The sequence below is a fragment of the Hemiscyllium ocellatum genome, chromosome 1 (genome assembly GCF_020745735.1).
Source record: "Hemiscyllium ocellatum isolate sHemOce1 chromosome 1, sHemOce1.pat.X.cur, whole genome shotgun sequence".
Classification (NCBI taxonomy): Eukaryota; Metazoa; Chordata; class Chondrichthyes; order Orectolobiformes; family Hemiscylliidae; genus Hemiscyllium; species Hemiscyllium ocellatum.
In genome coordinates, this window is record NC_083401.1 from 127,641,845 (window position 1) to 127,668,565 (window position 26,721).

At 40.5% G+C, this 26,721-nt stretch overlaps 1 protein-coding gene across 9 annotated transcripts in view; it reads left to right on the forward strand.

Moving 5' to 3' along the window:
- Positions 1–26,721, forward strand: part of LOC132816053 (collagen alpha-1(XXV) chain) — a 653,999-nt gene that overhangs the window by 527,204 nt on the left and 100,074 nt on the right. For 7 of the 9 annotated variants that reach the window (XM_060825536.1, XM_060825479.1, XM_060825472.1 and 4 more), the window contains 3 exons: positions 19,076–19,108; positions 19,236–19,271; positions 23,397–23,441. In XM_060825536.1, the coding sequence (XP_060681519.1) occupies positions 19,076–19,108; positions 19,236–19,271; positions 23,397–23,441 (114 nt within the window). The remainder of the gene's footprint in view (positions 1–19,075; positions 19,109–19,235; positions 19,272–23,396; positions 23,442–26,721) is intronic. The other 2 variants (XM_060825511.1, XM_060825496.1) reach the window with 2 other exon arrangements.

The following is a 26,721-nucleotide window of genomic DNA, read 5'->3' on the forward strand; positions in this document are numbered from 1 at the left end:
AGCAGCAAAGTCCTTCGTGGTATCTTCAGCTAATGCAGGAATTAACCCCAAACTGTATTGTAAACCAGCCATCTAGCCAACTGACCCCATCCATGTCAGTATACTCAGGTACTTCTAATGTGTGCCAGGATCGTTTCATATGAGGAAGTTTCTCGCCTCACCTCAGGAGCAGCCATAGGGAAGCATTGAATACTGGAAGCTCAGTTGTAAAAATGTTACATATCTGTCCCTGTATTGTGCCATTTGTAGCTAACAGTATTAAATCATTCTAAGAAGAGAACTAGAAGGGGACATTGGTGAGGATAGCATCCCTAATAGCTCTTCATCAGAAATATACCGAGGGAACACAAAATGGACTTGCTATCATTCATTGTATGTCACCATGTCAAGTTCCACACCCTGACTCCAAATCAGGTCAATCAAAACTAGGAAGGTGTGGCCAGAAAGTGTCAAAATGCCATCTACATGGGATCTGCATATTACAGTTTAGTTTGTGGATGTGTTCAAAGATGTGCTCAGATTTTTGCAGACATATAAGTTACAAGTTTTTAAAAATGTTTATTCATTTGCCATGGGCATTGTTGGCTCGGCCAGTATTTATTGCCCATCCGTAGTTATCCCTGGTGAACTACTTTCTTGAACCGTTGTAGACTACATGCTGTAGCTTGACCCATATGCCATTAGGGAGGGAATTCCAGGAATTTGACACAGCAACAGTGAAAGAATGGCAATATATTCCAAGGCAGGGTGGTGAGTGACTTGGAGGGGAACATTCAAGTTGTGGTGTTCCCATAAATTTGTTGCTGGAAATGTGTTGCTGGAAAAGCGCAGCAGGTCAGGCAGCATCCAAGGAACAGGAAATTTCGACGTTTCGGGCATAAGCCCTTCATCAGGAATGAGGAAAGTGTGTCCAGCAGGCTAAGATAAAAGGTAGGGAGGAGGGACTTGGGGGAGGGGCGATGGAGATGTGATAGGTAGAAGGAGGTCATGGTGAGGGTGATAGGCCGGAGTGGGGTGGGGGAGGAGAGGTCAGGAAGAAGATTGCAGGTTAGGAAGGTGGTGCTGAGTTCGAGGGATTCGACTGAGACAAGGTGGGGGGAGGGGAAATGAGGAAACTGGAGAAATCTGAGTTCATCCCTTGTGGCTGGAGGGTTCCCAGGCGGAACATGAGGCGCTCTTCCTCCAACCGTCGTGTTGTTATGGTCTGGCGATGGAGGAGTCCAAGGATCTGCATGTCCTTGGTGGAGTGGGAGGGGGAGTTAAAGTGTTGAGCTACGGGGTGGTTGGGTTGGTTGGTCCAGGTGTCCCAGAGGAGTTCTCTGAACCGTTCCGCAAGTAGGCAGCCTGTCTCCCCAATATAGAGGAGGCCACATCGGGTGCAGTGGATGCAATAGATGATGTGTGTGGAGGTGCATGTGAATTTGTGGCGGATATGGAAGGATCCCTTGGGGCCTTGGAGAGAAGTAAGGGAGGAGGTATGGGCGCAAGTTTTGCATTTCCCCTCCCCCCACATTGTCTCAGTCTCCCCTCCCCCCCACCTTGTCTCAGTCGAATCCCTCGAACTCAGCACCACCTTCCTAACCTGCAATCTTCTTCCTGACCTCTCCTCCCCCACCCCACTCCGGCCTATCACCCTCACCTTGACCTCCTTCCACCTATCGCATCTCCATCGCCCCTCCCCCAAGTCCCTCCTCCCTACCTTTTATCTTAGCCTGCTGGACACACTTTCCTCATTCCTGATGAAGGGCTTATGCCCGAAACGTCGAATCTCCTGCTCCTTGGATGCTGCCTGACCTGCTGCGCTTTTCCAGCACCACATTTCCAGCTCTGATCTCCAGCATCTGCAGTCCTCACTTTCTCCCCATAAATTTGATGCCCTTGTCTTTCTAGATGGAAGTGGTCATGAGTTTGGAAAGTGCTGTCTGAGGATCTTTGAATTTCTGCAGTGCATCTGCAGGACAGTACACACTGCTGCTATAGATCATTTGTGTTAAAGAGAGTGGATGCTTGTGGATGTACTGCCAATCAAGCGGGTTGCTTTGTCCTGGATGGTGTCAAGCGTCTTGAGTGTTGCTGGAGCTGCATCCATCCAGGCAGGTAGATAGTATTCCATCACACTTCTGACTTGGGCCTTGAAGATGCTGGACAGGCTTTGGGGAGTCTGGAGGTGAATTATTCATGACAGTATTCCTAACCTATGATCTCTTCTTAGAACATACAACAGTACAGCACAGGAACAGGCCCTTCAGCCCACCGTGTCTGTGCCAACCATGATTCCATTCCAAACTAATCCCATCTGGCTGCACATGAGTCATATCCCTCTATTCCCTGCCCGTTGATTTGTCTGTCTAAATGCCTTTTAAACATTACTAGTGTATGATCGTACTACTTCCCCTCATAGCATGTTCTAGGCATCAAACACCTTCTGTGTATTTTTTAAAAGCTGCCTCAAATGTCTCCTTTAAACTTTACCCCTCTCATCTTAAAACTATGGACCCTACTATTTAACATTTCCACCCTGGGAAAGATAATCCAACTATTCACTTGATCCATGCTTCTCGTAATTGTATATACTTCTATTAGGTTGCCCCTCAGCCTCTGACTTTCTGGTGAAAACAATCCAACTTCTCCTTATAGCTAATACACTCCAATCCAGGGAAAATCCTCGTGAACCTCTTATTGCACCCTTTCCAAAGCCTTCACAAGCTTTCTGTGGTACAGTGACCAGAGCCATTCACAGTATTCCAAATGTGGCCTAACTAAAGTTTTATGCAGCTGAAATATGACTCGTCAACTTTTATACTCATTGCCCCAGTTGATGGAGGCACTCCTTCTTTACCACCATTGTGTTGCTACTTCCAGGGTGCTATGAACTTGTAGCCTACCTCCCTCAGTATATCAAGGGTCCTGCCATTTGCTGTGCACTTCCCTTTTGTATTTGACCTCCCAAAATGCATACGCTTGGCTGGATTAAACTCTATCTGCTATTTCTCTGCCCAACTTTCCAACAGATCTATATCCTGCTGTAACTCTTGACAACCGTCCTCATTATGTACAATTCCACCAATTTTTGTATTGTCTGCAAACCAGTTGATCATACTATATAGATTTTCATCCAAATCATTTATACCTATTAAAAAATATTAGTGTTCTTTGTGGAATATTACTGGTCACAGACCTCCGGTTAGAAAAGCACCCGTACGGAATTACCTTCTGTTCTCTGACCAAGTCAATTTTGATTCCAACTTACCCACTCACTGTGGATCCCATCTCACTTAATCTTCTGGACCAGCCTAGCATGAGAGGCCTTGTCAAATACTTTACTGAAGTCCATGTAGACTACATCCACTGCCTTGTCATAATCAATTACCTTCATCACTTGCTCAAAAAACTCAAGCATATTTGTGAGACTAGACTTCCTTCCCCCCCCCCACCCTCTAATAAATCTATTCTTTTCCAAATATAAGTAAGTCCAGTTCTTAATAATCTCCTCTAATAATTTCCCAAACACTGAGGTAAGGCTTACGGGGCTATAATTTTCTGGATTAGCTTGTAGCCACTGTATTTAAACAGGAAGTCCAGTTGAGTTTCTAGTCAAATATAGCTCTCAGGAGACTGATAATGGGGTATTCAGTGATGGTAATGCTATTAAATGTAGAGCGATGGTGATTGACTGTCATTTGTGTGGCATAAATGTTACTTACCACTTGTCAGTTGAAGCCTAGAGGTTGCCCAGTCTTTGTTGTATTTGAACATGGACTGTTTCAGTACCTGAAGAGTTCCACATGGTGCTGAACATTGTGCCATCATTGGCAACCATCCCCATTTCTGACCTTTATGATGGAGGGAAGGACATTGATGAAGCAGCTGATGATGGTTGGGCCCAGGACACTACCCAGAGGAACTCCTGCAGAGATTCCTGAAGTTCAGATGACTGACCTCCAACAACAACCATCTTCCTATGTGCCAGGTATAACTCCCACAGCAGAAAGATTTGCCCTAATACCCATTGATTCCAGTTTTGCCTTGGCTCCTTGATGCCACACTCAGTCAAATGCAGCCTTGGTGTCAAGGGCTGTCACTCTCACCTGACCTCTGGAATTCAGCGCTATTGTCCATGTTTGAACCAAGGCCGTAATGAGGTCAGGAGCTGAGTGACCCTGGAGGAACCCAAGCAGAGCATCACTGAGCAGGTTATTGCTGAGCAGGTGCTGCTTGATATCATTGTTGTTGACAGCTTTCATCACTTTACTGACGATCCAGAGTAGATTGATGGGGCAGTAATTGGCCAGGTTGGATTTGACCTGCCTTTTATATAAGGGACATATCTGGGCAACTTTCCATATTGTTGGATAGATGCCACTGTTGTTACTGTACTGGAACAGCTTGGCTAGGAGGGCGGCAAGGTTCTGGAGCACAAATCTTCAGTACTATTGCGGGAATGTTGTCAGGGCCCATCACCTGTGCAGTTACCAGCGCCTCCAACTGTTTCTTGATATCAGACGTAATGAATTGAATTGGCTGAAGACTGGTATCAGTGATGCTGAAGCCCATTGGAAGAGGCAAAGATGGATCATTATTGTGAATGCTTCAGCCTTATCATGAATGCTTTCACTGTCCTCAGGTACTCAAGGGGCAAAGGCACTCTGTTGAACCTTTGGAATTGAAGGCCGTCCATTTATAACAATAAAATCACCCCATTTCTTCAAATTGAGACAATGTCAAAATCCTCTTCAACAGGTGGAACAAAAACCCAAGGCTGTGGGTCCTGAGTTTTTTTAAAGTTGTAGATAGATATCTAATGCTGACAGGGTTAAGTTAGTCCATTATCTGCTGCTGGATATAGTTAATACTTCACTTCTAAAAGACATCAATATAATCTAAAAGAGCAGGTACAGGTGACATTTATTAACTGAACATATAGTATTACAATTGTTCTTGGAAGGACAGGCTGTTTTTAATGAAGGTGGTTGAGTGCTCAGTGGACTGAGTGCAGTATACGAAACCACTCTTGGGCATGACACAGCAGGTCTTCACAGATGCATTAGTAATATTTTAGCTCTTTTGCTTTTGCGCTCCATCCCTATAACACCCAGAGGCTGCTAGGTGTATAACCACTAATGAATAACAACTTTTCATATCCATTTCACCTTGAATCTCACTCTTTCAGATCAAACCTGCTAAAAGAGAGAAATCTCTGACATAGAGGTGTATTTTTGAAGGGGTTCTCCTGAACATACACCTTAACTGTAGCAATAAAACACGTTTCCCAGCCCCTTTCATTAGCTAAGTGGAGAAACCCCACAAAGTGTTTGCATATTTGAAATGGCAGCAGGAGCAGCAACACCGGCCACAAGCTTCCTCTCAGCGGGAGAGACAGTTTACTTCAAAGACTGACTCTGAGCTAACTGGTTACAGCCAATGTACTGTACACATTAAAGGGTCACTTGGTTACGGGATATTGGCCTCTGTGCAGTTACTTCAATCAACCTGTACAGGGATGTTATTGCACAACTCTGGAGCAGGTGGAACTCCTGGCTCAGAGGGAGGGTCTCTATCGCTGCACCTCAGTAACCTTCCCACAATGTTTTTATTATTTAGCTTTCAATGACTGAAGGAGTCAAAGGCATTTGAGAAGTTTACAACCTCTACGGCAGTGGCTGCTGCTGGCTACAATTTTTGGATTTGCCTCACAGTGAAGATCATGTCATAGAGTCATAGAGATGTACAGCACAGAAACAGACCCTTCGGGTCCAACCCGTCCATGCCGACCAGATATCCAACACAATCTAGTCCCATCTGTCAGCACCCGGCCCATATCCCTCCAAACCCTTCCTATTCATATACCCATCCAAATGCCTTTTAAATGTTACAATTGTACCAGCCTCCACCACATCCTCTGGTGGTTCATTCCACACACACACCACCCTCTGTGTGAAAACGTTGCCTCTTAGGTCTCTTTTATATCTTTCCCTTCTCACCCTAAACCTATGCCCTCTAGTTCTGGACTCCCCAACCCCAGGGAAAAGACTTTGTCTACTTACCCTATCCATGCCCCTCATAATTTTGTAAACCTCTATAAGGTCTCCCCTCAGTCCTTTTAAGTTTCACAACATCTTTCTGATAGGAAGGAAACCAGAATTGCACCCAATATTCCAACAGTGGCCTGACCAATGTCCTGTACAGCCGCAACATGACCCCCCAACTCCTGTACTCAATGCTTTGACCAATACAAGAAAGCATACCAAACACCTTCTTCACTATCCTATCTATCTGCAACTCTACTTTCAAGGAGCTGTGAACCTGCACTCCAATGTCTCTTTGTTCAGCAACACTCCCTAGGACCTTACCATTAAATATATAAGGAGGATAAAGTGAGGACTGCAGATGCTGGAGATCAGAGCTGAAAATGTGTTGCTGGAAAAGCGCAGCAGGTCAGGCAGCATCCAAGGAGCATGAGAATCGACGTTTCGGGCATGAGCCTGAAGAAGGGCTCATGCACGAAACGTCGATTCTCCTGCTCCTTGGATGCTGTCTGACCTGCTGCGCTTTTCCCGCAACACATTAAGTGTATAAGTCCTGCTAAGATTTGCTTTCCCAAAGTGCAGCACCTCGCATTTATCTAAATTAAACTCCATCTGCCACTTCTCAGCCCATTGGCCCAACTGGTCCAGATCCTGTTGTAATCTGAGGTAACCCTCTTTGCTGTCCACTGCACCTCCAATTTTGGTGTCATTTGCAAACTTACTAACTGTACCTCTTATGCTCGCATCCAAATCATTTATGTAATTGACAAAAAATAGAGGACCCAGCACCGATCCTTGTGGCACTCCACTGGTCACAGGCCTCCAGTCTGAAAAAGAACCCTCCACCACTAGCCACTGTCTTCTACCTTTGAGCCAGTTCTGTATCCAAATGGCTAGTTCTTCCTGTATTCCATGAGATCTAACCTTGCTAATCAGCCTCCCATGGGGAACCTTGTCGAATGCCTTACGTTAGCCAACCTCCAGTCTTCCAGCACCTCACCTGTGACTATCGATGACATAAATATCTCAGTGAGAGGCCCAGCAATCACTTCCCTAGCTTCCCACAGAGTTCTAGGGTACACTTGATCAGATCAATAGATAATAGACAATAGGTGCAGGAGTAGGCCATTCTGCCCTTTGAGCCTGCACCACCATTCATTATATTCATGGCTGATCATCCTCAATCAGTATCCTGTTCCTGCCTTATCTCCATAACCCTTGATTCCACTATCCTTGAGAACTCTATCCAACTCTTTCTTAAATGAATCCAGAGACTGGGCCTCCACTGCCTTCATACACCTACCACTTTCTGGGTGAAGAGGTTTCTCCTAATCTCTGTCCTAAATGGCCTACCTCTTATTTTTAAGCTGTGTCCTCTGGTTCGGGACTCACCCATCAGCGGAAACATGTTTCCTGCCTCCAGAGTGTCCAATCCTTCAGTAATCTTATACGTCTCAATCATATCACCTCTCAGTCTTCTAAACTCAAGGGTATACAAGCCAGTCACTCCAATCTTTCACCATAAGATAGTCCCGCCATTCCAGGAATTGACCTCATGAACCTATGCTGCACTCCCTCAATAGCCAGAATGTCTTTCCTCAAATTTGGAGACCAGAACTGCACACAATATTCCAGATGTTGTCTCACCAGGGCCCTGTACAGCTGCAGAAGAACCTCTTTGCTTCTATACTCAATCCCTCTTGTTATGAAGATCAGCATGCTATTAGCTTTCTTCACTACCTGCTGTACCTGCGTGCTTGCTTTCATCGACTGGTGTACAAGAACACCTAGATCTTGTTGTACTGCCCCTTCACCTAACTTGACTCCATTTAGGTAGTAATCTGCCTTCCTGTTCTTGCCACGAAAGTGGATAACCATACATTTATCCACATTAAACTGCATCTGCCATGCATCTGTCCATTCACCTAACTTGTCCAGGTCACACTATAATCTCCTAACATCCTCCTCACATTTCACCCTGCCACCTAGCTTTGTATCATCAGCAAATTTGCTAATGTTACTATTAATACCATCTTCTATATCATTAATATATATTGTAAAAAGCTGCAGTCCCAGCACTGATCCCTACGGTACCCCACTGGTCACCTCCTGCCATTCCGAAAGGGAGCCGTTTATCACTACTCTTTGTTTCCTGTCAGCCAACCAATTTTCAATCCAAGTTAGTACTTTGCCCCTAATACCATGCACCCTAATTTTGCTCACTAACCTCCTATGTGGGACTTTATCAAAAGCTTTCTGAAAGTCCAGATACACTACATCCACTGGATCTCCCTTGTCCACCTTCAGAGTTACATCCTCAAAAGGTTCAAGAAGATTAGTCAAGTATGATTTCCCCTTCATAAATCCATGCTGACTCTGACCTATCCTGTTACTGCTATCCAGATGTGTTGTAATTTCATCCTTTATAATTGACTCCAGCATCTTTCCCATCACTGTGGTCAGACTAACTGGTCTATAATTCCCTGCTTTCTCTCTCCCTCCTTTCTTAAAAAGTGGTACAACATTAGCCACCCTCCAATCCGCAGGAACTGATCCCGAATCTATCGAACTCTGGAAAATAATCACCAACGCATCCACGATTTCTAGAGCCACCTCCTTCAGTACCCTGGGATGTAGACCATCAGGCCCCGGGGACTTATCAACCTTCAGACCTAACAGTCTCTCCAACACCAATTCTTGGCAAATATAAATTCCCTTCAGTTCAGGTCCTTCAGCCACTGTTACCTCTGTGAGATTGCTTGTGTCTTCCCCAGTGAGCACAGATCTGAAGTACCAATTCAACTCTTCTGCCATCTCTTTGTTCCCCATAATATATTCCCCTGTTTCTGTCTTCAAGGGCCCAATTTTAGTTTTAACCCTTTCACATACCTAAAAAAGCTTTTACTATCCTCCTTTATATTTTTGGCCAGTTTACCTTCGTACCTCATTTTTTCTCTGCGTATTTCCTTCTTAGTAATCCTCTGTTGTTCTTTAAAAGCTTCCCAGTCCTCCATTTTCCCACTCATCTTTGCTATGTTTTGACTTTATATGTTTCTTAAATTCCCTCGTCAGCCACAGCCAACACTGCCTCCTCATAGGATCTTTCTTCCTTTTTGGAATGAACTGATCCTGCATCTTCTGCATTATACCCAGAAATATCTGCCATTGTTACTCCACTGTCATCCCTGCTAAGGTATTGCACCATTGAACTTTGGCCAGCTCCTCCTGGGGATTAATCCACCTTTATGTGTTTCAAGACATCTAGCACTTCCTCCTCCATAATATGGACATTTTGCAAGGTGTCACCATCTGTTTCCCTACATTCTATATCTTCCATATCCTTTTCCAGTAAATACTGATGCAAAATACTCATTTAGTATCTCCCCCTTTTTCTGCGGCTCCACACAAAGGCCGCCTTGCTGATCTTTGAGGGGCCCTATTCTCTCCCTAGTTACTCTTTTGTCTCTAATGTATTTGTCAAAACCCTTTGGATTTTCCTTAATTCTATTTGCCAAAGCTATTTCATGTCCCCTTTTTGCCCTCCTGATTTCCCTCTTAAGTATACTCCTACTTCCTATATACTCTTCTAAGGATTCACTCGATCTATCCTGTCGGTACCTGACATATGCTTCCTTCTTTTTCTTAACCAAACCCTCAATTTCTTTAGTCATCCAGCATACCCTATACCTACCAGCCTTTCCTTTCTGTGGCTAATTCAACAGAGATATGTTTTATTTGGATGTTGATAACTTCTATAATTTACTTGCAGTGTTGTCTTACAGAACAAATACAACTAGTGACACTGCCACCTCTGGCTCAGACCAGAGCACATTCTCAAGACTGGCCATTCAATATCGTTCTCAGTGAGTGCTGTACTGTTGGAGATATCATCCTTTGTTGAAACAAAATGCTCTCTTCAACTTGTTCAGATAACTATTAAAAACCCTGAGACTAATTTGAAGAAGAGCAAGTTATACTTTTATAAATGAATATTAACAGATTATAATAAACAATAAAATATATGATAAGACCTTAGTTTTGTGCATGTTTGGTGAGAGGCCCATTTTCTCAGCTGCCTCAGAGAAGGTATCAACAATCTCTGTGACTGAGGTTGGAGGATTTTAGTTTTAGATTGTAGGCAGTGTCAGTCAACTAGTTTTCCATCTGCTCTGTAAATTATCTCCTGCCTGTGGATAACCTGCTGGAGGGAAGGTGCAGCATTGCAGTGAAGAAAACCAAGAAGAGAATTGATACAATGTTATAGCTTTGCTTAACCCCACTTCATACTGAGGTAGGGTCAGGGTGGTTCTGTTGATGTGGATCACAGCCTACGCACCATTATGGAGGATGGTGACACATTCCTGAGAGCATCCTAATTTGGGAGATGGTCTTTGAGCTTTCAATGATTAAAAGAGTCAAAGGCATTTGAGAAGTTTACAAACTCTGTACAGCAGTTACTGCTGCTAGTTGCAGTTATTGGATTTGCCTCATAGTGAAGATTATGTCTGTGGCTCATGAATGGCAAAAACTGAACAGTGACTCTGAAAGGAGTTCCTCAGCCATTGGAAGGGGATGATTGAGAAGAATTTTTGCAAAGATCTTCCCTGTGGAAGACAGCAGGGAGATTCCTCTGTAGTTATTAAAAATGGATATGTTTGCTTCTTGTATCCAGCATGCACTCTGCTTCTTACAGTTGTGCAGCTATGTCTGGAGTGTATCTCCACTGTGATTCACGATTTCAGCAAGGATTCCATCAGCTCCTGTCAGCTATCAAATGGCTTTTCAGCTTTAATCTGGACCATGGTAGTGATGATACTGAGTTGGATTGAATGTTGGACAGTGGAAGGAGGATGGAGGGCACTTGAGGTAATGATAGAGTCTCAGTTAAGGAGTTCTTCAAAATGTGTATCTAGTGAGCACTGTCTGCCTCCATGTCTTTACATGTTTCCCTCTATTTTTGGCTTGAAGTGGAGTGGGCCCGTGAGTGCTTGGGCTAATGATTATCTAACAAAACCGATGGAAGTAAGTGTGCTCTTCATGTCTGAGGGTTGGTGGATATCCCACATTCTTTCTACGTACCATTTGGTCTTTACGTTTGGAGAACATTTGCTTCCAAACGTAATGCAGCCCTCCAAGGATCCATATGGAGCATTGACTTCTTGTTCCAGGTGCTGCTGCCACGTATTTGTGCTGAAGAAACAAACTGCAGGAATGCTGTTTGTCGGGTATGCTGTTCCACTTTCAGACATCAGTAGGATTCCTGTGGTGAATGTAAGAACATAGGGCAGGAGTAGGCCATTCAACCCCTTGCCATTCCATAAGATCATGACTGATCCGCCCCGGGCCTCAACTCTTTTATTTTGTGCCAGTGCTCAGCCCTTATCTCCTCGATATTGCAAACATCCTCTTTAAATTCTTTCAGTGATCTAGTCTCCACAACTACAAACTGAAAGAACTGCAGATACTGTACATCAGAAACAAAAGTAAAAGTTGCTGGAAAAGCTCAGTAAGTCTGACAGCTTCTGTGGAGAGAAATCCGAGTTAACATTTCCGACCTGGCTACCCTTCCTCAGAATTAGTTCAGACTTAAAACGTTAACTCTGATTTCTCTTCACAGATGCAGCCAGACCTGCTGAGCTTTTCCAGCAACTTCTGTTTTAGTCTCCACAACTCTCTGGGTTGAAGGCCTTCTGATGTTCATGGTTAGCTGAGTTGGCTGGACAGCAACAGAGCAAGACCAACAGTGTTAGTTCAATTCCCGCATTGGCTGATCTCACTATGAAGGTCCTAATTTCTCAACTCTTGCCTGAGGTGTGGTGACCCTCAGGTTAAACTCACCACCAGTTTCCTTACTCCAGTGAAAAAGCAGCCTCTGGTGACATTATCATCTTACCATCTGCAAGAAGAAAGTCTTTTACATTCTTTTAAACATGCCTCCCCTAATTATGTAATGATATCCCATAGTTTGGGACTTCCCCAGTAGTGGAAACATTTTCTCAACTTTCACCCTGTCAAACTGCCTCAAAGTCTTACACATTTTAATGAGGCCACACGTCATTCACCTAAACGCCAATGAATAAAGGCCTAAATTATTTTGCAATTCTTGATATGTCAGCCCTCCCCTTCAGCCTAATGAACCTCCTTTTTTAACTGCCTTCAATGCCAATAAATCCTTTTTCAAATACAGGGATCCAACTGTACAAAGTATCCCAAGTACGGTCTCACCAACACCCTGCATAGTTGAAACAAGATTTCCCAATTCTTCACATGTACTTGTTGTAGTGGACTTCAGTGTTGACCTGGCACTATGAGCACATTGACTGAAGACTGAGAGATTGGAACTGAGCAGGCTCAAGGAGTTGAATGACCTGCTCCTGTTCTTGGGTTCCTATGATTTTAAAATCCATACTAAAGGTGCAGAGTATATGGCAAACCACAGCAGCTCATTTCTGATTTTGATACTTTATCCTTTGAGTATCTGTGACTATACAACCTCAAACCACTTACCCCCATCTACCACCTAGCAAGCACCAATGTTGTCACCCAGTTGTATCATTCTCCAGGAATTCTGTCTACCTCAGAATAAAGGTCATAGAGTCATGCAGCATGGAAATAGACTCTTTGTTCCAACTTTGCCATGCCGAAAAGTTCCCCAAATCAAACTAGTCCCACTTGCCTGCATTTGGCCCGTATTCCTCTAAACCTTTCCTGTTCATATTCCCATCCAAATGCCTTTTAAATAATTGTACCTGCACCTACCACTTCCTTTGGCCATTCATTCCACGTACAAACCATGGTTTGTGTGAAAACATTATCTCTCAGATCCCTTTTGAATCTCTCTCCTCTCACTTTAAAAATATGCCTTCTAGTTTTGAACTCCCCTACCCTAGGGAAAAGACAGTTGCTATTCACGTTATCTCTGCCATTCATAATTTAATAAACCTCTCAGGTCACCCCTCAACCTCCTGTGCTCCAGTGAAAAAAGTCCCAGCCTATTCAGTCTGTCCTTATAACTCAAACCATCCAGACCCAGCAACATCCTGTTAAGTCTTTTCTGAAACCTCACCAATTTAATAATATCATTCGTGTAGCAGGACAACCAGAACTGTACACAGCACCCCAAAAGTGGCCTCACCAATCTCCTGTACAATCTCAACATGATGTTCCAACTCCTATCTCAGTGGTCTGAGCAATGAAGGCAAGCGTGTTGAATGTCATCTTAACCACCTTGTGTACCTGTGACAAAACTTTCAAAGATCAATGTGCTTGCATCTCTAGTCTCCCTGTTGACAACACTACCCTGGGCCCTAACATTAACTGTATTAGTCCTGCCCATGTTTGTTCTACCAAAATACAATACCTCACTTTTATGCAAATTAAATCCATCTGCCACTCCTCAGCCCATTGGCCTAATTGACCTTAGATAACCTTCTTCACTGTCCATCCGCAAACTTACTAACCATACCTCCTAAATTCTCATCCAAATCATTTATATAGATTACTGTTACGGCAATTTATGTTCAGAATATTTTTGTCTCATTACATTAGACATATAATTGCTGCATTTATTTGTGTTACGAAATTTACATTTATTTTATTGAGAGACTTTAGGATGCCAACATACTTGTTTATACATTTGTGTGTGAGTGGCTGTATGTTCACTTACCAACATTGTACAATTATCAATGCCTCATTGATCGCTGTGTTATATCCCAGAATATCATTAATAACTTTTTACAGCCATGACCCTTAGCCCCTGTAACAGCCTGTGACCTCTGTGAACTCACATGCCTGTATTATGCGTAATTAATTCCTGCTGTGATGGGGACAAGAATTAGAGATTTTCTGCGGATGATTCTCACAACAAATATCTTGCAGTTGAAATTAGATTTATGAATTATCGTGTGGACAAAGGTTGTCTTTGGTCATGATGTGCCTGAGGGTTTGTGGAGCAAAGACTTGAACTGAAAAATGATCATAACAGCAAATATCAATTGCAATGACCATAAATAGCAGACAACTATCAAATAAGTACAGCCTCTGCCTTGCAAATAATAATCGTTCAGAATCAGATCTAGAGAATGTGTGCAATATCAACCACCTCATTAGAAATTGAGAGATTTTCTTTCCCCCTATATAGGAGCAATATGTATGTGGAACTGATTCCCAGTAAACACATCTGCAGTTTATTAATTCTTAATTCTTTGATTAATTATTTTTCCAAGCAATTAGTGTTACAATCCCAGCTGAAGTTGCTTCTGGACAAGTCAGATCCCAGATTAGAATCTGCCTTGATGGATTATATTTTGGTTTTCTTTAATTTATTATTGTGTTATTTCACTAAAAGATATGGCAGAATACTGCAGATTTAGTCTTAATGACAAAACAGGGTTTTATTACACAAATGAAAAGAGTATTCACACAACCAAACTTAAACATTCTTAGCTTCAAATAACCCTTTTGGATTTCTAACTAAGCACTTCTGGTCTGGAATTTTAAACCTATGTGTTTCACTCCAAGGTAGCCTATTTTCTAACAGTTCTAAACAGTTTACTTTCTCCAGAAGCAACATTTTTTCATATCAAATTCCGGCCAAGTCTTTTGTAAACTGCCCCCAAAAGTTTTCCAAACTATGGACCTTTTCTAAGCAAAATTTCAAGTCATCATTATCGTAAACCAACAGCAGGCCTTTCCATGTTTGTTCTCTCTGATCATAAACTTCATTCAAACCAATTCATATTATCACTCCAGGAGGGCCTGACTCACATGCTGTCTTGTCACATACTGATTTAAAACCATGGGCTTCAGAAATTCTGAAAAATTGTTAAATCACTTCATACACACAGACAAAACCCACATGCCACCAGCTCAAAATCCAAACTCAAGAATAAATATATTAAGCTATATAAGTCACACAACTTACATCAGACCCTCTTCCCCCACCCAAAAGAATTCGTGGAACTGCCTTTAAGAGGCGTTTTTATTACCCATCAAAAATTTTCTTGAGATTCTTACTGTGTCAAATTAAAACTTGTTCTGTTGATATTAAACATACAATGAGTTACCTAGCAACTATAATTCTTAAATAAGTCCATGGACATCACAGCATTCCATCTTCTTCATATGTATTTTCGATAAAGTATCCACTGTAATATTCTTTTTAAGGCTCAAGAAAATTTTCAAGTTATACCTTTGGAAAACTAATTTTAAAAAAAAAGGTTTTGGCCCATTTAAATAACAGCTTCTTTCACATTGATAGTGATGCTTACTTCAAAATGATATAGTGCCGATTTAAGATTCATCATCAGAGTCTCAACCATTTAATATTTTTGTTGACATGCAGCCAGCTCCTTCGAAAAGTAACTGACAGGACATTCGATACACAACTCGTCATCTTCTAGTAGATTTCCAGAAGGTGGCATCTCAAAGACTAGTGCAAGAAATAAAAGTTCACAGCGTAAGAGGTAACATACTGGAATAGATAAAACGTTGATGGCACGGTGGCTCAGTGGTTAGCACTGCTGCCTCACAGAACTAGGGTCCCAGGTTTGATTCCAGCCTCAGGCGACTGTCCGTGTGGAGCTTGCACATTCTGCCCGTGTCTGCGTGGGTTTCCTCCTGGTGCTCGTTTCCTCCACAATCCAAAGATGTGCAGCTTAGGTGAATTGGCCATTCTAAATTGCCCATAGTGTTAGGTGCATTAGTCAGAGGGGAAATGGGTCTGGGTGGGTTGCTCTTCGGAGCATCGGTGTGGGCTGGGTGGGCCGAAGGGCCTGTTTCCACACTGTAGGGAATCTAATCTAATCTAATTCTCGTTAAGAGCCAGAAGGTAGGCACAAATGGGTCATTTTCTTATTTACAAGATCTAACAATTGTTCTGCTACAAGAATCAAGCCTCAACTTTGTTACAATTTGCATAAGTAATTTGGGCAGAGGAACTAAAGGTAAGGTTGCTAAATTTGCTGTTGACTCACAGACTAGTAAGAAAAGAAATTCCGAAGACTTCATAAGGATGATGCAAAGGGAAGTAGATAAATTAAATTACTGGGTGTAAAATATGACAAACAGAGTATCATGTGGGAAAATATTTAATTTTCCATTATGATAGAAAGATTAAAAAGTGTTTGATAGAAATGGTGGGAGGTTGCAGAGATCTGCGAATCAAGGGGATCTGGATGGCTTGGTCCATGAGTCAGAAACAGTGGGTAGGTATAGCAAGTAACTAGGGAAGCTAATAGAATGTTCTAATTCATTGCCAGGGCAATTGAATAGAGAATTATGGAGATTATGCTTCAGTTATGGAGGGCATTGGTGAGACCATATTGGACTACCCTGTCATATTGTTCTCTTGATTCAAGGAAGGAAGTCATTGCATTGGAAGCTGTGTAAATAAAGTTAACAGCTTAATACCAGGGTGAAGGATTGTATTATAAGGAAAGATTAGATAGGTTATGCTTGTTTGTATCCTGTCAACTTTAGAAGAGTAAGAGGCAACTTAGTTGAAACATAAGATCCTGAGGGCATTGACAAGGTAAATGTGGACAGGGTGTTTATTCTTGTAGAAGAATCAAGAACTAAGGGTCACTGTTCCAAAATAAGGCGTCACCCATTTAAGGCAGAGGTGATGAGAAATTTCTTCTCACAGAAAGTCATGAGTCTTTATTACATCCTTCCTTGAAATTTTTTAATGCAGAATTTGACAAATTCTTGCTTATCCAACGGGTGAAAGGTTATCAGGGGAAGTGGGAATGTGGAATAGTCTGATCAGCCCTGGTCTTATTTAGGGGTAGAGCAGACTTGAGGGGCAGTGAGGCCTACTTTAACTCCTAATTTGTATGTTCATGTAGTGGAGTTCCAACAATAGTATAAACAGTACAAATTAAAATGATGTTTGAATCTCAGGATGAGAAATACTTGAAACTAAAAACTGAATTTTCTGGCATACATTCGGTACCATCTTTTGCCCAAATGTTCCTGTAAAACATGTTGGGATGCTTTATTATGTTGTCTGTAAATACAAGTTGTTACAATGCAATACAATGCATTCAACTCTTGTCTCCCGGCTCTAGGAACGTTGTTGTTAAACCTGAAAAGATCTAGAAGGAAGTTGCCTGGGTTGGAGGATTTGAGTTAAAGGGAGGGGGCTGAATAGGCTGGGGCTGTTTTCCCTGGAACATCGGAGGCTGAAGGGTGACCTTTCTAGAGGTTTATAAAATCACAAGAAGTATGGATAGGGTGAATAGTCACAGTCTTTCCCACAGGGTAGAGAAGACCAAAATTAGAGGGCATAGGTTTAAGTTGAGGGGGGAAAGTTTTAAAACTGACCTAAGGGATGGCTTTTTTGCACAGAGGGTGGTGCATGTGTGGAATGAGCTGCCAGAGGAACTGGTGGAAGCTGGTACAATTAACAGCATTTAAAATGTATCTGAATAGGTATATGAAAAGGAAGGGTTTAGAGGGATATAGGCTAAATGCTGGCAAATGGGACTCAACTAATTTAGGATATTGGGTCAGCATAGACGAGTTGGACCGAAGGGTCTGTTTGCATGACTCTATGACTATTAGTCTTAGTTTGGAATAGTGTAGGTGTGTTTATATGAGTATAAAACAATCCATTCTAAATAAGTCTTTCAATGACAACTCTTATTTTTGTGAGGCACTAACCTTGAAATTGTTGCTGAAGTTGTTCAAAAATAAACCAGTCCAGGCAGAAAAATGTTTAAAAATTTGGATTAACTCAATTCAATTGGAATTCTTCAGCAACTACTGGCTCCAACTATAACTGGTATTAGAAATTCACCCTGTTATCTTTGAGTACAGTATTCCATATAATGTTTTATGTACGCAGTAATCTGTTCTTCATCGCGAGTATGTAGATTGGCAATCAGCCAGACAGATGGAGTGAAAACCTATTTTCTGTGGAGTCTACATTCAAACACTGGTGAAGTGGAGTTAGGAATTTTGAAGCCAATTTTTAACAGCAAAGTTCCACAATATGACTCTTACCTGATTTGATGCTGATTAATAGTCTCAGAGCAGAAAAGGATGGTTTTTCTGAACTTTTCCTGCAGTGGTTTCCATTTTGGAACAGAATGAAGGGAGCTTGACATTACCTATAGCTATATTATATTTGAACTGGAAGCTCTGAGATGTAATCGGAAAGTTTTCTATTCCCCGGTACTATGAATTTGCATCTTGATGTGCAAATTAATCATTCTTTGTAAACTTTTAATAATAATTTTTAGGGCAATGAAATATTTCAGGTGAAGGAGTTTTCCATGATATTTGTTGTATGGTAAATGTTTACTAATGATGACCATTGTATGAAGCACCTATCCTTGTGTGAATACCGTCATTGAAAGTATGGATTTGCACATAATTCAAGTTCTCCTTTCAAACCACCAGTGTTTGCTGAAACAGAGGTCTCTTTGATTGTGATACATACTTTATAAATACTATTCAACAGAAGACCCACCTGAAAATGACCCAATTTACTGAATGTGCATTGGCAGGGGCATGTAACTTTCATCTATCGTAACATTTTCTCGAGGCAGGTGGACATTAGCAAAGGATGAAGTCCCAGAATGCTAGACAGTTCTGCCGGCCACCACTGGGATCGTCTTCACAGTTTTCAGTTGGACCATCAGGTGCATTATTCCACACCAGAGAATTGCCCATCATGCCCCCAATCCAAGTGCCTTTTTTATACTTTATTAAGAAGTGTCATTAGTAGTTGCGCTGTTGAAATCCAGAGCTATGAAATTATCTAAGCATTCATATCGAAGAGGGCAATTGTGTGGAAAAGAAGAAAGATTTACATTTATGTAGCACCTTATGTGTCAAAAAAGATCCCAAATCACTTCACAGACAATGACCTACGGTGTATTCCTATTGTAAGCAAATATAGCAACAAATATCTACCCAGCCAGATCCCACAAAGTGCAATGAAATTGAAATGATTGCCTGGGAAATGTTTTCTACACCAGTTTTACTATTACTTGCAAAATTAATGAGTATTTGCTTTCTTCTTCCCTTTTGCTTGTAACTAGGGTGACCCTGGATCATCAGCTGCTGGAATCAAGGTTAGATTGGTCCTTGTTACTATGTTCTAGATTCTATTTATTGTTAGCTCTGAGCTTTGTTGAATGATTACTGGTTACTCAACTTGTTGGGTGAATGGTATCTTTCCTTTCTCTCCTTCATCTCCAGGGTGAACCAGGTCAACCTGGGCATCAGGGACAAAAGGTAACAGCAAAAGAAGGAAGAATGAGACTGCTTTTGATATTTTTTACTTTCAATATCTGTATTATGCATTTATAAATGGGATAATCTTCGGGCAGTGATTAACCTACTTTCTGTATTGCTCTTGCATCTGCTGATTATCGAGATAGAAAACAGAATAAGGGCAGATTTTACAGGGACTTGCTGACATAGCTTTTCAATCAATACCCAGAGGTAGACAGTCTATTAAACAAATAGTTAGGAATATGACAATTAATCGATTGTGATGCTCTTACTAATATGCTTGATGATGTTGCCTTAGTCTGCTCTAACCCTGAATGCTCCACTAAACACTAAACTTCCTAATGATCTGTTTCTCATCTGTGTTGTACCAGTCACCTACATAGGTCTGAAAATAGTAAAAGGTCTTTGAATATATGTAAATCCTTCCCTGATATTTCTTTGGTGATTGACATACATTTTCTTAATTATTGCTTTTTAAATTAGTGATCAAGCCTATATTATCCTGCAAGGGAAATAAGTAATACTGTTGTTGTGCTAAATTGTTAGTTATAAGCCCATCTAGTAACTTCGCCATCATTAGCTATCACCAATAAAATTGTGTCTGTTATTCAAAGATTGCAAAGTGACATTCAATCCTATAGTCTTTCTTTCAAGACAAATCTGGGAGTTGTAAGCTTTTCAAGGAATTCAAGGGAATTAAATGCTATGTACCAAACACCAAGCTGAAGTCAGATGTTGGGAATAACTGAATACCAAAACTATCCATTTCCAAGTTGGTATTTCATTCTTTTTTTTTTCTGGTAGGTTACAATGAAAAGATCTTCCTTCATGAAGGAATAATTGGGGGTCATTTGGACTTTGTACAAGAGGAAGTAATTGATAACAAATCAGCTGAATGCTTTACAGTTCTTCCAGTTTTACATTCCAGGAATTTCAGTGGAAATTATATGGAGATTTGAAAAAGGTTGCCGGCTCACAATTACCCAATTTCAATATTGTATAAAGTCAGAATTCACTCTTACAAAATCCATAACAAACCCTTAACACATACAAATGGATCGATTCCATTTATAGCAAAGAATTTTGTAGTTTGCATGTTATGCTGTTGGCTTATTTTTCAATGTCTTATTCTCATTTTCTAATATTACCCCCTCTTGTCCAATTACCCCAAATGACAGCCTATTCTTGTGCTCAGCCAGGGGTTTGCCAGTGTCAATTTAACTGACAAGTAGTTGAAGTGTGAGCCAACCCTGATTCCTGTTTGGCATAGGTTATATCGCCTTTCTACTTACCTCAAAACACAGTTCAACATGGCTGCATCTCTGAAGTGGCATCTCTTTCTGAGCTCTCAGTCCATGAGGGATGCACCAATCCCAATCTGCTGCTTTTTGTTGACCTTGCTGCAGTTCATGACCGAACTAGTAATCCATACGTCCAGGCTAAAGCTTGGGGGTCATGCCTTCAAATCCAACTATGACAGCCAGCGGAATTTAGATTCAACTGATAAATCCAGAGTGTAACATTAGTCTAGATAACCATTGTAAACATGAAATTATCATCAATTTTTTTTTAAAAAAAAGAAACATCTGGTTCACTAATGTCCTTTAGGAAGGAAATTTTCCATCCATACTCGTGAATTACATATGACTCCAGACCCACAGTAATGTGGTTGACTCTTAACTTTCCCCTAAAGTGGCTTAATAAGCACTGAGTTCAAGAGCTATCAGGAATGGGCAACATATGTTGGCATTGCCAACTATGCCCATATCCCATAAAAAGAATTTTAAAAAGTCAGCTCACCTTATGAGTCTAATTATGATCCAAAATACTTTCCTGTTAATCTTTAGCACTACCCATCAGCAAATTCACCAGTATTTGATGCTTGGTGCTTTAAAAGAAGAAAACGCCTCTCTGCAGAGTTATAACAATTTTGAAAGCTAAACTACATATGTTTCTTCCTTAAAAATATATCATTTCATCAGTACTGTATGATTTTCTGACTTGTTTTTATACAACTCTTTTTCACTTGACCTATTCAATATTTTCTTGTTATCACTATGCTACAAATGATTTCTCATTTGCTAAGCAGATGCACTAAATTTGTGATCCTGGTGTCCTATATGTATAGGGTATTTTAAGCCACCTCCCCCATTGTTGTGACTGTCTGTGCATATATATAAAAATATGTGTCTTGTGCAGTAAATAGAAGCAGAGCAAAATAGAGGAGCATTTCCCATGTTTGTCCAGCACGGTTTAACACAGAGCTTGTATACAACAGTTCAGATAACAGACATTTAAACAAAAAAACATAAACACTGAAAGTCTGAAATGAAAAGGAACAGAAACTGCTGGAAATGTGCTGCACTTCAGTCAGCAACTGAAACAGGAGAGAGAGGTTAACAGTTCAGGTAAGTCTCCTAATCACTAGGTTTGATGAAAAATCACATTCAAAACATGAATCTATCATTCTCTTTTCAATGCTGATCACTATTTCATGCTTTGCAGACAGATTGTAGACAGCAGTTGCAATGCACATTAGTGACAACATTGCTGGAGTTATTCATAGTTTTAGCGGGAATACAATCACAAAAAGAACAGTCTAGCGTCAGTGACTGAACTTTCATGAACTTTCACATCAGCTAATCAATGTGGTATGTTCGGCATTCCACTGGTCATTTAGAAATCAGCACATGTTTGAGTCATTTGATGTTGCAGTGTGTGCTGGAATCTTGTCTATTGACTCTTAAAATCATGTTATATTTGAATGATTCTAGTACGTTCGTGTGATGCATAGACAACAAACTATTTTCTTCCTATTTTAAAAGACACATTTTCTTAAACTAGTAATGCCTTTTTGGAACATAGAAATAGAAACCTTTTATACAGACCTGCACTGAATGAAAGAGCACTGTGTAGTCAGTGGATTCAGCAAATTACGGCGTATTTTACAAATAAATTCATCAAAAGCCGAAGTTATCCCTTATCAATTCAGTAAATCACCATATAATATGATTCTGAATCGTACCGATTAGGAGGTTAAATCCCCTCAGCTGACCATCAGCAGAGTTAGGTGATGGTCAGCTAGAGACAGCAACATTACGTAACAATTGGCTTTGGCTTCTTTGGTCCAAAGAGTGGGAAAAATAAGATGTTTCCTTTCCTGATTACTGACCAGTATTCATTGCAAGGAAGGATGCATATTGGGGCATCAAATAAGGTAAAGATTAGACCCAACTATATCTTCACAGTGAAACGATCTGTGGATACATCATATCTAAGTTCACATATTAAATCAGAATGTACATTCTGCTGTGGTACTGGCCAGCTGTTATACTTGGTGCATCCAACATACAGCAAGAATCAAGGCCTTGAGGAGAGGAAGAAAGAAAATTTTAAAAGTTACTCAATTAACCAAGACTTGAGTATAAGTCAATCTTCCATTCGGCAAGTGGCCATATTTCCTCTGGCAGCAATCAAGATCTAATAGTAGTGTTTGCTATTAATCCCTGACTTACATCCTCCAAAGTGTAAATCGTGATAAATGAGGTTGAATCATCAGCAGCAGCGCATGAGGTTAAGGCTGTACATCAGGTTGCTTTGCACATGATGTGATTTTCATCCAGTGACGAAGCCAGATTTTACTCAGTGCTGATTAGTTCCACTGAGAGGGTAACTGAATGGTGGGAGTTCACGTCCTTTGGGACCTGGGTAGAATCTGCTAAAGCTTTTTTGCTGTAAGATCCCCTAATAGTAGTCATCGGGAGGAAACTTTTCTCCTCTCCATCTTGACAGCATTTAAATCCAGGCCCCAGATGTGAATGGGCAGTATTTTAATATATGGTGCCACCTAGTGCCCCAGTCCTGTGACTTCACATAAAATTGAGGAAATGTGAAAATCTTTACAAGACGTTTCCATTTTCACACTGCATTTTAAAATGTTTTTCATTGAACGACTTATAAAGTCACACAGCTTTGACTGAAATGGAAAAACAAAAGACATATTTATATTTGTTACCAATTGAATCATGGTTTGGATATTATTGCGTAACTGGTGAGGTGGAGCTAAACAAAAGTCTTGAGGCAGCTGAACACGCTTCTATAATGTTTTGTAATTTTCCTGTGTAGGGTGAACCAGGTCTTCCTGGGCTTCCTGGACTTCCTGGGATAAAGGTAATGACTGCTGCAGCCTGTACATTGGGGTGGATGTGGAGTAAACATTTGCAAGCTAAGCTGCCATTAGTCTGCTTAGTGTCTGATACGTGGTCACCTGTTTCTGTTTGTAGCTCTTCCTTTCAATCTAGATCTGTGAAGCTGCTCCGTTCCATTGAGTTGTGTTCAGTTTGCAAATTACGAGAAATTTTAACATATTCTTAATCAGATCTGATCAAGACATTCACCTTCCGCCTTTTTGCTCAATGTTGCTGTTAATTTAAAGGTCACAAGATGATCATACTGCATATATTAGCAGATATTTGACTCAAACACTTTAGCTAATGCAACAAGGAGCCCTGCATTATGCAAGCATACCATGTTAATTACATTTATATGGTTACTATTGAAAAAGGATGCTCATAATTATTTGAATAAAGTCTACCTGGATTAATTATTTTTATATATTGGTGAAAAATATATATCCCTTAAAAGATAATAGCAAAAGTTTCCTTGCAAACCTAAAGTCCACAAATGTGTGTAATTTTTAATAAAATTAACAAGTTTGCTCATTTGAAGTTAGCCTGAAAGGGCTACATTAACACTCAAGGAGCATAATCTTTATTTAAAAGACTATTTTTGTCTTTTATTTAAAAGATTTTTTTTAATGAAAATAGAAAACCAAAAGAGCTGGGTGTATTTTCCTGTGACTGTATACAATGATGACATTTGCATCATGATTTAGAAATGTGCCAAAAGGATATGAAGCCTTCACCTTTTATTGAGAAAGATTTGCTCCTGTCCATTAGAGCTGTGTAATAAAGCAGGACGTTATATGGGTAAGAGGAGGAACTGCCACTGCAATACCTCCTCCATTGTGATTGGTTTAATGGAAAAATTTCTTCTTCAATGCTCAGCTTTCGCATTTGGGCAGAAAGAAATTTGTATAACCTGTTTACAGCAGATTAAATTAGTTGAATAGATGTTTTATGGGCCTAATGGCCTTTATCATTGAATTAAATCAGTTGAGTACTCCAATGTTGTCAAATGTTTCTCAGCAAGTTGAATCCATTATAATTTGAAAAATCAGGCCTCTCAGTGGCAAATTTTTGAAACTCTAGAAAGCACACATCAATTGCAACATTAAATACAACAGTACTATGTTGTACTAGACTGGCAAGTATAAGCCTTGATTTACTTAATGGAATCAGTATTTAAACCATTGTGACCAAATAAAATTTGTGGTTTCTGAGTGAGACATGACAGAGCTGGGTTTAGTAGGCTATTTCTCCTTTGGCATTAACCTGAGCAGCAACCGCTCCCCAGCCCCATGCAGCCCATTTGTGAAGGCACAGTAGGTCTCTGATATCAGCAGGAAAATACAGAAAGTACTTGATGGAAATTTGTCAGGTAGCCACCGATAATCAATCTACCAGCAAATAAATAATAGGGACTGTTCCCATTATTTTATTACATTTCGGCTAAATAATTTTATAGTCTGGATGGCTCATTATTGATAAATCTCAGTGGAGCATTCTTTTCCGTATTCTTTGTTTGTCAGTTTTCAAATCAAGTCATATTGTCAGAAAATCAAATTTATCTCATTTCACTCCCAAATGCAGCTTATATCATTCACTGCTTCCACTTTATTTGGTGAACCATAGACAACACCCCAGATTAGTGAAATGCCATGTAATATACAGTTTGCATCCAGTTGGATGATGGCTTCATATTAATGCAAAGTGCATCTAATGAGCTAGACTTTCCTCCTCCCTCATGTTTGCAATCGACCCGGAAAAGTGGTCATAAATGGCAGAGGGAATTGCCCTGTGTCCTTTGCTGAATTCAGTTTCCATCCTGTACTGCTCCTGGGACTGCTGGCACTGTTGGACAGCAATGTCTCTTTTACAATAGTCTGTCCTTATAAAACATTTACTTTCACTGAATTTACTTAAGATTTCTTCTAGGTACAATTTTAACAGGGAAGAAATCAAAATAGCCAAGCATGAAGTAACAATATTTACAAATAACTTTAAGTAAGATTGCAACTTTGGAATTGTACAGTACAAACTAGTACTTACCTCTGTTAAAGAATTTTAAAAATCAGTATCAATTTAAAGTGTAATTTGAGAACAAAACTCCACAACTGCTAGTTTGGATACCTTAATTCATTTCTTAAAGATGTTGTGTGAAGCACTTTTTAAATGTGTAATAAGTCTTTTTAATAAAGTTATTAGTTTGTTTATGTCCCAGTAAATAAGTTCAGGAATGAAATGCTGCATCACTGCAAATGTGGAATGAAACATTTTTGACCCACTGAAGTCCAGTCATTTTCAGTCAACACTTAGTATTGCACCTCAAACTATTTTCCAGCATTCAAATATGCATTCAGTTTCAAGAATTTTGAAACTTGAAGACATACGAAACCTCTAAATGTTTGATTTTTTTTTCCTTTTTTTGGAAAGCAATATTCCCTTCGTTATACTTGCACCATGTATTTCTTTAATCTTTTTGATCCTACAGTGTACAAAATTCAAAAGGGACATTTACTTCTGTAGCACTGGCAAGAATGCAGTGTACACTAACCAAAGAAAATTGATGCCTGTATTTGCTGTTCAGTATAAAATTCTTCTGCAAAGCTTAGTCTGCAAAATGAAGAGGAATGTGATTCTCATTCTATTTGCTGCTGAGAAGAGGTGATAGTAACTCAAATAAAAACAATACTGCAATTTTTAAATTACACTAACTTTCCAATTAAATCTGGTGTATGCAGCACAGTTCGCTATGTTTAAGTGTGCAAACAACTCTTAGGCATTTCTTCCATGATAACAGCACATTTTTTAAAAGTTCATTCAAGAGATATTGGCTTCATGGACCAAGCCAGCATTCATTGCTCATCTGTAATTGCCCCTGAACTTTGAAGATGGTAAGGTACATCTACAATGCAGTCAGGGAGGCAGTTGCAGGATTTTGACTCAGTGACGGTAAAGGAGCAGGGAATATTTCCAAGACACGGTGTGAGATGTGGAAGAGAACTTACAGTTGGTGATGCTCTTCCTTTGCATCTGTTGATCCTGTCCTTTTAGGTGACAGAGTTCATGGGTTTAGATGGTGCTGTCAAAGGAAAGTATATACTGGGATCATGGCTAATGTATTTGTCCAACAAAAGCTGCCAAATATTCAGAACGATCGAAAGTATTTTACCATTCCATGAGGTTTGCATTGGTGCTGTCCTCCCCAGATAAAGTCTTAGACAGCTAGCAGCAATCCAAATATGAGCTACTGGCAATCAGAGACATTT